The sequence below is a fragment of the Podarcis liolepis genome (assembly GCF_965112155.1).
Source record: "Podarcis liolepis genome assembly, chromosome: 6".
Lineage (NCBI taxonomy): Eukaryota > Metazoa > Chordata > Lepidosauria > Squamata > Lacertidae > Podarcis > Podarcis liolepis.
In genome coordinates, this window is record NC_139559.1 from 817,467 (window position 1) to 830,323 (window position 12,857).

At 58.0% G+C, this 12,857-nt stretch overlaps 1 protein-coding gene across 2 annotated transcripts; it reads right to left on the reverse strand.

Moving 5' to 3' along the window:
- Positions 1-372: 372 nt before the first annotated feature.
- PCIF1 (phosphorylated CTD interacting factor 1) lies at positions 373-12,183 on the reverse strand. 2 transcript variants are annotated; one of them, XM_083508657.1, is made up of 16 exons: positions 12,054-12,183; positions 9,158-9,296; positions 7,778-7,902; positions 7,430-7,624; positions 6,364-6,491; positions 6,072-6,226; positions 5,817-5,964; positions 5,335-5,418; positions 4,860-4,959; positions 4,594-4,756; positions 4,026-4,198; positions 3,825-3,911; positions 3,398-3,582; positions 3,087-3,180; positions 2,745-2,920; positions 373-1,414 (listed from the first exon to the last, which is right to left on the reverse strand). In XM_083508657.1, the coding sequence occupies exons 2-16, from the start codon at positions 9,279-9,281 to the stop codon at positions 1,174-1,176; spliced, it is 2,178 nt and encodes a 725-aa protein (XP_083364783.1). In that variant the 5' UTR covers positions 9,282-9,296; positions 12,054-12,183; the 3' UTR covers positions 373-1,173. The 2 variants fall into 2 exon arrangements, with proteins under 2 accessions (XP_083364783.1, XP_083364784.1); XM_083508658.1 differs by having other exon boundaries at positions 11,728-12,114.
- Between the last annotated feature and the right edge of the window lie 674 nt (positions 12,184-12,857).

Sequence of the window (12,857 nt, forward strand, 5' to 3'; positions counted from 1 at the left end):
GAGCAGAGGAGGAGACAGGAACAACCTTTGCATGTGAAAGAGATCCCGGAGGGATGTTGTGTATTGAGCCACTTAGGGTGTTAGTGTCAGTTACACCAACATCCACACACCCTTCTCTTTTCTGCAGCATCAAAGCAAGTCCTGCACATCAGCTGAGCAGGAGGAGCAGGAAGAACAAGAGGCACCCCCCCCTTTTACACACACACACACACACACACACACACACACACACACAGCTTGTCCTCTGATCTAGCAGGCACAAGATACACCTTTACCTCTTCCAAGCTTCCCATGGTTTCAACCCTACAGGATCAGCACCTTGTGAGCTACCTTTCCCGAACTCAACCTAACACAGGAAAAGCAGCCAAGGCCTGGGGGGGCACCGTAATGCTGGTTTTAATGTTCCTAAGAACTGGGAAACAAAATCAAAAATAGACTTTTCCTTTGCTCTTTTGATAAAAGTAATAAAATGGTTAGCACTGTTAAATTAAAATCCTTTAAAAAACACAAAACCCCTCTGCTGGTCTCCAAGGAAGCCCGGAGCCTCGGATAAAAACTGCGACGACTACAAAAATGGCAGCCAAGACCTCTGTACACACACAAAGGGGGGCGGCCTTGCCCCCCAGGTTACAGTAAAGAGCTTCGGTGAAAACACACAACTGGTACAGCTGGGGAGGAAGGGGGGGGAGGCGGCGGCATGGCCTTTCGGAGTCGCCACACGGACAGGTATTTACAGTATAGACACACGGCTGGAGCAGCGCAAAGGACACCGCAGGGCACGGCGCCACCATCTTCCCTCTGTTCGTGCTCCTTTTCCCTCGCGGAAGACTGTCCACCTCCGGCTGCAGCACTGGGCCACCCCTTGGCCTCCAACAGCCAGACCCTCACCCCGCTGTCCGTCCCACCTGGGATCCGTGGGGGAGCTACGACGTGGGCGGCAGGCACCTCCTCGCCCAGCACACCTCAAGGAGGCCAGGAGCCGGTCCTGTCGCTGCGTGGAGCATATGGGGGCGGGGGAACGCCCCCCAGGGAGGGAGGAGGAAGGGCCTGCGGGGCTGGAGAGGCGGAGGAGCTGATCCCCGCCTCCAGCACTGTGGGGCCAGCCCCCTCGCCCTCCCTTAGGAGCAGAGTCCTCTCCCACCGCCGCTGCCCATCAGCCCAGCCAGGAGTGTGCTAGTTCGGGGTTGTCTCCCGGCTGGTGCTCTGGTCCTGAACTGTCTCTCGCTCCTTCTCTGAAGCTGAAGAGGAAGACGAGGAGGAGGAGGCAGACGAAGCCAGGGTCCGCCCCGAGTGCTTATAGGCCGTGACGAGCTCCTGCAGTCGCTCTGCGTTGGGCTCCCACTTGGCAAAGCCGGAGTTGTTTTGCAGGAAGAGGACAGCGGTGTTGTGCACAGCTTTGTAGTACATCTCCTCCCTGGAAGAGAAGACAGGCGGTCAGAGCTGCCCCTCGGAGGAGTCGAGGGCCCAGCCCAGGTCCCAATGCACAGAACAGGGACACAGAGCTGGACTCCAGCTCCCATCAGCCCCGGCCAACAGCCAGGGAGATGCAGCTTGGCCTCACAGATTCGCTACTCCCCATTTTGCATGGAGAGCATCCAGTTCAGTCCCTCAAACCTGCTGTGAAAGGGATCTCAGGTGACAAGGCTGGAGGAGAGATGGCCAGACTAGACAGGGGCTCCTCCTTCTGTCGGTGGCCATCTGGCGGGGGAGCCAGCGCCTTCACCTCAGGGAAGAGGTGCCGGGTGAAGCACCCCTGAATAGAGCCCACATTTGCTATCGTAGCCTGCAGCTTGGAAGTGCTCAAAATCCCCTGCTCTCTGCTTTCTGTGGGTTAACAAGTTCCTGATCCACAAGCCGACTTTGCCTGGTATTCTATGACTTCTAAGCCCTGTTTAGGGAAGTTTCTAATGCATGATGTTTTACTGTGCTTTTAATTCTGTTGAGAGCCGCCCAGAGTGGCTGGGGAAACCCAGCGAAATAGGCAACAACAACAACTATTAGCAAAGAGGCACTTTGTCAAAAGCTTCCTCAAAGTGCAAGTACACTATGCCAACTGGATCTCCTCTATCTACCGGCCTGCTGACAGTTTTGAACGATTCCAATAGGTTAGTGAGAGAAGCCTTGCCCTTGGAGAAGCCATGCTCATTCTTCTTCAGCCAGGCTTGTTCTTCCGTATGCTTGGCAATTCCACCTTTAACGCTTTCCACCAGATTCTCCAAAACAGATGTAAAGCTAACTAGCACCTAATTTACCAGATTCCCCCTCTTTGCAACCCCTTTAAAAAAGGTGTGGCATTGGTAACTCATTAATCTTAGGGGACACGTTACATAGTTGTTAGAAGAGCAGCGATTTCACTCTTGAGTTAAGAACTCTCTGCCACCTCACCACTCCCTTGCTGTGAAGGTCAGGCTCAGGCGCAGGAGTCAGGCCTGCAGATTCGGCAGGGAAGACAGGTGCAAAGAAGGCTTCTCTGCCACCTACTTCTGCCCCCTTCAGTGGCCTTTCTTCCAAAGGTCTAAACCTTGACGAGCCTCCTGATACTAAGGTCTTTAAAGGATTGTTTTGTTGCTGGTCTTCTACGTTTTTAGCAATGTGCTCCTGGAATTCTTTTCAGATCCTCTACTGCCGGTTTGCATTTCTTCTGCTAAAGAGATTGCATTCCTTTTTGTTCTCTGATCACTCACCGCATCTGGGGGACGGGGGCAGGGGAGAAAGAAGGGGCAGGTTTGGGGCTCTCAGCTTACTTTTTGCAGACATGCTGGGAGCCGCTGCGATACTCGTGGTCGAAGGCGGGCAGAATGAGCTGGTGGCGCTTGAACCGGCTCTGCTCCATGCGCGTGAGGGCTGGCGTGGGAGGATCCCGCCACTCTGGGATGAAGACGATGAAGGAGAGGGGCTCATTGGAGGCCTCCAGCAGCTTCTAAGGCAGCGGAGAAGAACAAGCACCCTCAGCCTCGTGGGCAAGGTGCGAGGGGCGGGGGGAGAAAGGAAGACCCCACCCGACAGTGAAGCCAGAAGGACGGACCAGGGAGGCAATGGGACCTTGCAGCAAAGCAACAGCCCCAAGGGGGGAGGGGGGAGCATACCTCAAAGTGGGACACCATGGCATCCATCAGCTCCTCACAGAACGGAGGGTTTGCCTCAAACGAGCCACTGATGGGGAAGAAATCCAGGCAGGGACTGAAGGAGAAAGATGCAGCAGGGCCCATGAGGGAAGGGGAGGCAGAAAGAACTTGGGGGGAGGTATACCTAACCCCCAAAGCCACGGGTGACCTCAGTCTAACACAGCAGGCAGGGACCCCTGTCTGTCCTTCCTCCTCCTCCTCCTCCTCCTCCTCTCCCCCTTAGGGCACCCCAAGCCTCTTTGGGCTCCCGCCAGCCCCCTCCTGGCACTCACCCCCTCGAGCCGAAGTAGCCGTCTGTGTCCAGAAAAGCCGAGCAATACTGCTTGAAGTAGCAGTTCAAGGGGGAGGCAAAGCACTCAAAGCTCACGCCAAAGAGCTTGTGCAGGGCTTCGAAGATGTGGACCGGGAGCGCCCCCTGCAGGCCGGTCCCCTCGTAGAGCCCGGTGCCAAACATCATCTGGGGGGAGAGCAAAGGAGTGTGTTCATTACTGGATCGCCCTTAAAGTGAAACCCCGAGCCACCTGCTCCGAGCCCCTAAGCCCCGCAAGAGCACAGGGCCTGGTGGTCTCGCCAGGGTCACAGGCATCTGCCCAGGGAAGCTCCTCAGCCGACTGAGGGGACACCTGGCTCACCAGCCTGGAGGGACAGCCAGCCCCCCGCCTGCCCCCGTCAGCCCAAGCTCAGCAGGGCAGGGCATACCTGGTATCTGCGGAGGAGGCACCACACTCTCGGCAGAAAGCGCTCAAAGGCCGAGTCGTCGATGCAGCTGTACCGATAAAGCAGCCACTGAGGAAGAGCAGAGGGGGAGAAGGTGATGCCGGGATGCAAGGGGTGTGGGTGGGTGGCCTGACCCTGACCCTGCCCCCCCCATCTCACTCTCCTCTCCCTGCTGCCACCTACCAGCTTGCTGAAGTAGCTGCGGCTGACTTTCACCATCTCTCCCTTGTAGCGGACGCACACCACGTTGTTCTCCACGTGGATCTCCACGTTTGGCAGCGGGGGGGAAGGGGCGGCCAGCCTCACCGGGTAGCAGTAGACAAGCCGGTCCTGCACCTCTGGAGTCTCTGCCTCCGCTGCAGGTGGAGGGGAGGAGTTAGGGCCACCCAGGCCACGCCCACGCCGGCTGGCGGAAGCAGGGCGAGGGGCAGCTCCCACCCCAGTCCAAGTGCCCCTGACCCCGTTCCCCCCAACACAAAAAGCGGCTGGGAGTCTGCAGCCTCAGCCGATTGATCTAGGACGGATTTGCTGTTCTTGTTTATCCCACCAAGGAGCGCAAGGGGTCACACGTGGCTCTCCCTCTCCTCACTTAATCCTCACAACAGCGCCAGCCCTGCAAGGGAGGACAGGCTAAGGGACTGCGACTGGCTCAAGGTGACCCGGTGAGTTTCAGGGCCAAGGACGGGATTTGAATCCAACGCTCTCGACAACGACACCACCCGGGCTCACGTTTCCTCTTGCTTGCGCCTACCAGAGATGTTGTGCTCCTTGAGGATGGCCAGGTGCTTCTCACGAATGCGCTTGACGTACTCCAGAGAGATGTGGTAGATCTTACTGCAAATGCCCTCCACCGAGTCCTTGGCTGCCGCCGACACGTGGGGCCCACACTGCTTGCGCAGGTGCTCCAGGCGGTCCTGGGGGGGGGGAGGGCTGTTACACATGCTGGAGTGCCCCCAGGTGCAGACAGGGGGACACACATACCCAGAGGGGGCTCTGCCCCTGCAAAAGGCAACTGACCATGTAGTCTTCCTTTGAGGCGGAGTGGTCCCGTCGCAGCCAGCTGAAGGTGTCCTCCACGTTCCACTTCACCACCTTCCTGCTGTCTGGGGAGGCGCTCCTGCAGCACACAGAGGGCAACATGCCTGAACCCCGTGGCCAACAGAGCACCTAACTCTTCTCCCCGCCTTTAAAACTGAACAAGGACTCAGCAACAGCTTTAAACACATCCTGCTCTCTCCCTCTCAGTGCTCCGCCTTTTGGCCACTTCCCTTTTCCTCGCAACCTTCCTCCACCGCACAGTTTCTGGTGAGTGGCCCGACTCTCCTTCCTTTTAATCACGCTGCTTGCTTTCCTTCACACACACACAGAGCCTCGCCCCTTTTGCACTGATTTTTGCAAGCCCGCCAGACCCTGCCCCCCCCCGCCCCCTCTTGCCCTCTTGAGCTTCCTACTCCCCGAGCGACAACAAGGACAGAAATGCCAAAGTTCCCACCTGGACTCAATGAGCCTCTTTGCAGCCTCAGCGTATTTGAAGAGCAGCCGCTTGGCTTCCTCCCGGAACTTGATGCGGGACAATCTGCAGGACAGGTAAGAAGGTGGAATCACAGAACTGGAGAGCTGGAAGGGACCCCAAGGGTCATCTAGCCCAACCCCTGCAACGCAGGAACAACAGCTAAAGAATCCCAGGCAGGGGGCCACCCAACCTCTGCGTGAAGACCTCCGAGGAAGGAGAGTCCATCGGAGTCCAACCCCAGAGAGCCACTGCTGCGAAGACAGGGGTAGGGAACCCCTGAGCACATATGCCCCAAGTAGAGCCGACTGGATCAGGCCAACGGCCCACCTGGCCTAGATGCAGGAGCTGAGCAAAACAGCAACTCTCCCCTCCTTCGATTTTCAGCTACTGGCCTTTGCCTAACGAAGAATGTGGGGGAGACTCCCAGGGACCACCTTAGGAGCACCACCTGCCCGCAGTACCTGATGGGAATGTCATTCATGATTTCTCTGAACATGGAAGGAGACACGACCGGTTCACAGTTGCTCGGCAGCAAAGGATCCGTCCCTCTGTCCACCACCTTCCGCTCCAGCATCCAGCGGTTGAAGGATTCCCGCGGAGGTTCAATCCCTGGGGAGGGGAGGGAGGGAGGCAGGCTGTGGGCTCTGGGAAGAAGCGCCCAGCACGGGGCAGGCGTCTAGGGAAAAGGGGGCGGGAAGCTTGCAGGCAGAACTCACCCTCTCGCTGCTGGCAGAGCTCCCGGTAATGCTGGCGCAGCTTCAGCATCAGCTGGGACCGGAGGAGCTCCACTTCCGGGTGGGGGCTCAGCACCTCCGAGGGCGCCCTCTGCTTGATCACGGCGTTGGTCTGGATGTCCAAGTCCCAGTACACTCTGCGGGGGGGGGGGAGGCAACAGGCTGTGAACTGCCTGGTCGCTGTGGGTGGGGCTCAGCAGCACCCAAGTCCCCTGCCCAGAGCCCACCTCCACGCCAGTGCCCTCCGGGGGCAGAGCAGGCGGACGCGACTCACTCGGTGGGTCGCAAAAGAGCTGCCTGCTTGTCTTCAGGAGAGACACCAAACATCTTCAGCAGAGCTGCCCCAGGGGCGTTGGAGGAGTTGGGTGTTGGCTGAGTAGGGGCGTTTGCCGGGACATCCACCTGGAAGTGAGAAACGCCAGGTCACGTTGGGAGAGGGGGAAGCGCCAAGGCCAGGCTGGCCAAGGCAACACCCATCTCTCCTCTCGTTGCAAGGGACGGAACTGAATCAAAATTGCTACCAGAGATCTCTTGGTTCCTCCCACAAGGAATAAGATAAGGGCAGGACAATAAGGGAGAAGAAGGCACCCGGTCAATTTGGATACCAATAAATATTAAGAAGAGGAGGTGCTCACGCCAGGGATGCCCAGTTGCCCCTGACGACTTCAACCCACAGGGAGACGTGTCTGCAGACAGCTGCTTCCTGCCAAGAAGTTGAACAGCCAGCCAGCCAGCCCCAGTTTCCGGGGAACATGCCACACCCATTTGGCCTGGTTCCCTCTGCTCTGAAAGGCTCTGCAAGTTTCTGCAAGAAAGTTTCTTCAGAAGTTTCTGCAAGAAACAGAAGCAGCCCTGCCTGCCACCTAGGGGAGAAACGCCGTTCAAGCTTCAGTTTGACTGGTGTGGAAATTCTGCCAAACCCATTATCAGGAAGGCAGAAGTGCGGCCTGGCCACAAAACTGGCAGGAACCGGTTTAGGAGGAGCCTAAGGCAGAGCGTTAGAAGCATGAAAAGCAGCTCCAGATAAGATGCAGGGAGGGTTCTGCGTGTACAGCAAAAAGGCTTGGGTTGAGTAAGTGTTTCCATGGACTTGGAAGGTTGCATGGGGGGGGGGAGGTCCTGGGGTGTCAGGAGGGGGCTGCTGGGAGTATCAACAGCCAGGATGATGCCCTTTTCCTTTACGGGCTGTGTGTTAATGGAGGCCCTTGTGGACTCTGCCCGGTGATGCATTTCTGAAGAGAAGTCTGGCCAAGTGGGAATCTGCTTTAAGCCTCTGTACTGACTCCTCAAAGGCAAACTCCTCCCACACCTGGGGAGTTTTCGGTGCCCACCAGGCCTACCTTGGCCTTCTTCACGCTGTTGCCGCTGGGCTGAACCTCCTCAGAGAGTCTCCGCTTTCGCATCTTGTTTTCAGAAGTGGCGGCAGCGGCGGCAGCAGCAGCAGCAGCAGCAGCAGCAGCAGTAGCTGCAGCCGCCGCATCGCCAACTGCCCCTTCTGCAGGCATCGGGGTGGCGTTCAGGCCCAGAGGGTCCGACTAGAAAGCCCAGAAAGAGAAGAGTTAGGCCACCAGGAGCCCTCCACCCCCCATGCCCCATGCAGGCAGCTCTCCTTTTTCGAAAGCCTCCAGGCGGCCAGGCCTCCCGCTGGCTGCGGACTCCCCTCTCCGCCCGCTTGACAGACAACTCACAATGACGTCGTGCTGCCCCAAAAGCGGCATCTCCCAGAGCGACTGGTTGGTGAAGCGGTTGAAGTAGTAGGGGCGGCTCTCCCGCTTGCTCCAGCACTTCTCCCAGCCGGCCTGCACCAGCTCATCTGAGGGACAGCAGAAGAAGAGCTCTTATCACTATTGTTATATATTCATTTATACCCCGGGACTCAAGGCTGCTTACAGATAAAAAACAAGAATCGCTAAAAACCAAAAAAGCAATAAATAAAAAACAATTAAACGTTAATAGAACTATATACAAGCATGAAATCTGTTTAAAACGTACAAATAATTGCGATAAAAACAGCATGGCACCAGGCCTCTCATTAAAAAGAAGGCAGTCCCCCAAAGCCTTTTGGAACAAGGAGGTCTTCACCTTCCAGCAGAGGGACAGCAAAGAGGGAGCTGGTCTAGCTTCTCCCAGGAAGGAGTCCCAGAATCTTGGCTCAGTCGCCACGGAGAAGGCCCCCTCCCGTGTCCCCACCAAGGGGGGGATGGAGAGAAGTGGCCTTTCCTGAAGATCCTGGGTCCCAGGCAGGTTCATATGGGAGAATAAAGTCTCTCAGCCATGCAGGGCTTGATAGGTCATAATGAGCACTTTGAATTGTGCCTGGAAACAGGCCGGTGGTTCTGTCTAGCAAGGGAGGCGCCTGCTCCCTGTAACCAGCCCTGGTCAGCAATCTGGTTGCAGCTCTTGGAGCCAGCTGGAAGTTTCTGAGCCCTTTTCAAAGGCAACCCCAAACGGAGCACGTTATAGCAATCCAAAAGGGACGCCACAAAGGCGTGTCTCACGGTGGCCATTTCAGGCCCCTCAAGGAACGAGGGCAGCTGGCAGCCTGGCTTCACCTGTGCACATGCACTCCTGGCCTCAACACAAACCTGAGGGCTCAATCCTGGAGCCTGCCCAAGAGGAAAACTTGTGTCCTCGCAATGGGGAGTGCGACCCCATCCAGCACAGGCTGCATCCCTAGAGCTATGGGTCAGGAAGGCTTGGCTGGGGGAGCAGGGGGGGCGCCCACATGCAGCTTCCTTCCTGCTTTCTGCCCCCCCCCAACCCTGTGCCACGCGGGGCTCTCCTAACAGCCAACAAGAACCTGGCAAATCAGAGGCCACTGTAAACAGATGGAAACATGGGCAGGATTTTGATTTCACTTGTAGCGTAACAATCATCATGGAAAATATGGTTTCATATAAGAGAGTTTGGAGAAGATGCAGCGTTATATGATCAGAATGGGACTCCAGGGAAGGGGAGGGTGGAAGTCCCAAGATTTGAAGGAATCTCTTGATATGGATATGTAATTGGTGTTTTTTATAATGTTGTATTGTAAAAAGCGAATGGAAATTCAAAAACAAAACAAGTACCTGGCAAATCCTGGACCTGCCGGACAGGTTTGGGGGAGCTGGGCTGGTTCTGGTGGGAGGTGCTGGGAGAGTGGCTCATCAGAGCAGCTTCTTCCCCAGAGCTGCCGTGGTTCTCATGGGCCATTTCTCACCATTTGCACTGCAGGAGACAGAAGGAAACGCTGTCACAAAATGCTCTGTTCACACAGCCACTAGTCCAGACCGGAAGAGCTCTTGCATGCACAGCCCTCTTGGGCCTGCCTGGCAAAACAGGCAGGCACACCTGAGTTTTGGGGGTCCAAAGGCAAACCTCACATGCGCCCCAAAGACAGGGAACACCAAAAAAAAAACCCACAAGAGCATTTATTTGCCCAGACCCTGCAGGCTGAGTTAGCTAAACTCTGGTCCTTTGGATGACACTGGACTTCAGCTCCCATCAGCCCCAGCCAAGATGGCTGTTGGCCAGAGATGATGGGAAGCACACCTGGAGGGCGGCAGAGTCATTCATGACCAATAGGGCAACTAGCACTAAGGGGAGGGGACACCCTAGTTATAGCTTCTGGGCCGCAAACCCCCCTGCCTGTAGGCTGGCTATTTGCGCCCAAGCCAGAATGAGCAACCAAGAGGGTGCCTGTTGGGCACAGAGCCCCACGCAATGAAGTGGTGGAGATCAAGGAGTTGCCAGCCAGCCTTCCCCAGGCCATCTCCCTTGGGAATGCGCCTCCTGCCCATTCGCTCTCTGCTGCCGAATTCTGCTGGAGCAGGAGGTGCAGAGCCCTGCGTGCCACGCCAACCCTGACTCCTTTCCCTATTGTTAAGGCATCACCAAGATACCATCTTCTCCACAGAATCCTTTCTGCTGAGTCCTGGGCTCGGGCCAACCCAATCTGGAGGCACAGGGGAAAAGTTCTCTTGGAAGCCTGGAGAGCTTTTGATCGTTTTAAGCCACGCTCCAGGAACACCATGAGTGTGCACTGCAGGGCACGAGGGCAGGCGGGTGGGCTGTCTGCATCTGCCTTGCCTGTCTGACACTAGGCTCAGTCTGAGAGTCCCTCAAGGGTGCATCCCAGGGAGCCCGGTTTTGCTGTCCAAACAGCATCCAAAAGACTCAGCATGGCTACCAGCTGGGCTTCCCTTTGAACTTGCCTGCTCTTGAAGCCTGGTTGTAGCAGAACAGAGTAGGAAGAAGAGAAGAAGAGTTTGGATTTGATATCCCGCCTTTCACTCCCTTTAAGGAGTCTCATAGCAGCTAACATTCTCCTTTTCCCCTTCCTCCCCCACAACAAACACTCTGTGAGGTGAGTGGGGCTGAGAGACTTCAGAGAGAAGTGTGACCAGCCCAAGGTCACCCAGCAGCTGCAGGTGGAGGAGCGGAGACGCGAACCCGGTTCCCCAGATTATGAGACTACCGCTCTTAACCACTACACCACACTGGCTCTCAGGAGTTCCACTACAGATCTCCAGGCAAGCTCAATAGCTCTGCTTGGTTGCGCAAGACCCCTGCTCAGGCAGTTAGGTGATGATTCAACTTAAGACACAGGCAAGCCCGTGTTGGGCGGGGAGAGGGGGTGGGCAGCTTCACCAGGCTATCTGCACCATTGGTGACCTTATCCTCTCTTGTTTGCCCCCTCCCATCAACTCACTCCACGTTTAACAGTCAGAACAGAGCATTGTGCATGAAGGGTGGCGAACCTGCTGCAGACCCCAACCCCCAGCAGCCTCAGGCAGCAAGGCCAACAGTCAGGAGTGACAGGAGCTGTGGCCAGAGGACACCCTTGGGCTACCTAAGCACATAATAAGGTTTCGTCTGATCACATATCCAACGCCAACCATATTCCGCCAGCCAGGACTCTTTGTGCCCAAGTCTGTTATACCCCTGGGCCCCAGGATACAGAGGGAATTATGCCAATGAACCCCCAGAACCCCCTGCTCCTTTAGCCCCTAAAGGGATTGGCATAACTGTATTTAAGAACTTGCCCGGCAGACATAGGTGAAAAGGAACTGTATGTGGGCAAAGGAGTGTGGCAATTGAAGAGGGGCAAGGCTGGCACTCAGCCCTCCTTTGTGCCCAGCAAAGGAACCACGGGGGCTGCTAAAGGATGAAAGCCTCCCTCTGCCCCCTGCATAGAAACACAGCAGAGAAATGCAGGTCTCAGTCCCTCCTCTGCTACATCCCAGCAAGCCAGAATGTCTTTATTTAGAAACTTTTGAAGGCTTATTCACAAGGCTGAACTGCCACCAGGGCACAGCTACCTGGTATTGTACATGGCCCATAGTATGGTAAGAGTCTGAAATGTTTTGGAAATCCAGGCCGTGCCCCCAAGGAGCTTACAGCTTAGAAGCGGCAATGGCAGAGAAACATTCCTGCTTTCTGCTCTGTTGAGAAGCCTTTTGGAGTGTGGAAATGGGCACTGGGAGCAGCAGCTTGGAGCCCGACCAGTCCAAGGAATTATTTGGGATACAGAAGGATTCCTCCCGGAATCTGAGAAAACTGCTGTTTGGAAAGGGTGCTGGGGCCTTGAACACAGAGATCTCAGCACCCTTCCCAAACCACAGCGCCCAGGATTCCTTGGGAGAAGCAGCAAAGGCACCTTGACTTGTGTGTGGGACGACTCTGTACACCGGGGGAAAATTTGTAAGAGGCTTTAGTTGGGGGCAGCAAATGCCTTTGAACTCTACGGGGAGACCCCCCAAAGTGGGGAGAGTGCTGCTTGTGGTGCTCAGCTGCCCCTTGGGGGGCATCTAAGCCTCCATTCCTTGCGACACCAGCGGAGGGCGGAAAAGCAGAACAGCGGAGGAGCTTCTGGAGGGGGCAGCGCACAGCAGTGCCCGGTTTAATGGGAGGGCGGCCGCCTGGGGGGAGACACCGAGAAGGTCCATGGGCTGCAGAGCAGCAGCAGGAGGAGGAGATACCCACAGGGGGCGGCCTCCGCCAGGAACCAGAAGCTGCGGCGAGGGCGACGATCCTGGGCTGCTGCCGGAGAGTCCCGGGCTGGCGGCTAGCGGCGGCTGGTGCGGCGGGGCGCCGGGGCCAGGTCTCCGTGGGGCTCGTGGGGCCGAGGGCCGGCGGCGGGGCGCTGCGGGGCTGCAAGGCAAGGAAGGAGGCGGCGGTGAGCGAGCGAGGGAGGGAGGGACGGAGGGGCGGGGCGGGGAGAAGCCATTGGCTCGGCGGCCGCGGAGGGAGGATCGGGGGCTGGGCCGCCCAGCGCAGACCGGCCAGCGGCGCAGCAGCCAGAGAGAGGCAGGCGGGCCGGCAGGCGGGCGAGCAGGACGCAGGCAGGGCGGAGGGCGGGCGCGGACGGAGAGGAGGCCGAGGCGGCGGCCCCTGGGCGCTCCCTGCCCGGCCCGGGAGGCGAGAGGAGCCGCAGCCGCGCCGCTCTTCCGCCCGGGGCGCCTCCGCCAGGGGGCGCTGCCGCTCCTGGCCCCGGATACGCAGGGCGGGGGAGCCGCACACAGGGACAGGCGCGCCCCCGCCCCTCTCGGCCGCGCGCGCGCCTCCTTCCAAGATGGCGGCGGCGTCGCCCCGGGCGGCCCCTCCTCCCTCGCCGCCGCGCCCCCGCCCCCTCGCGCGCGCGCCCCCGCCCCCGCCGCCCCGCGCGCCGCCTCCCGGGCCCGCGCCGCGCCGCCCTCACCTGGGGCCGGGGCGCCGGGCTGCTGGGGGCCTCTCCGCTCTGCGCCGCCCTCCCGCCGCCGCCTCGCCCGGGCAGCCGCAGCCGCCATC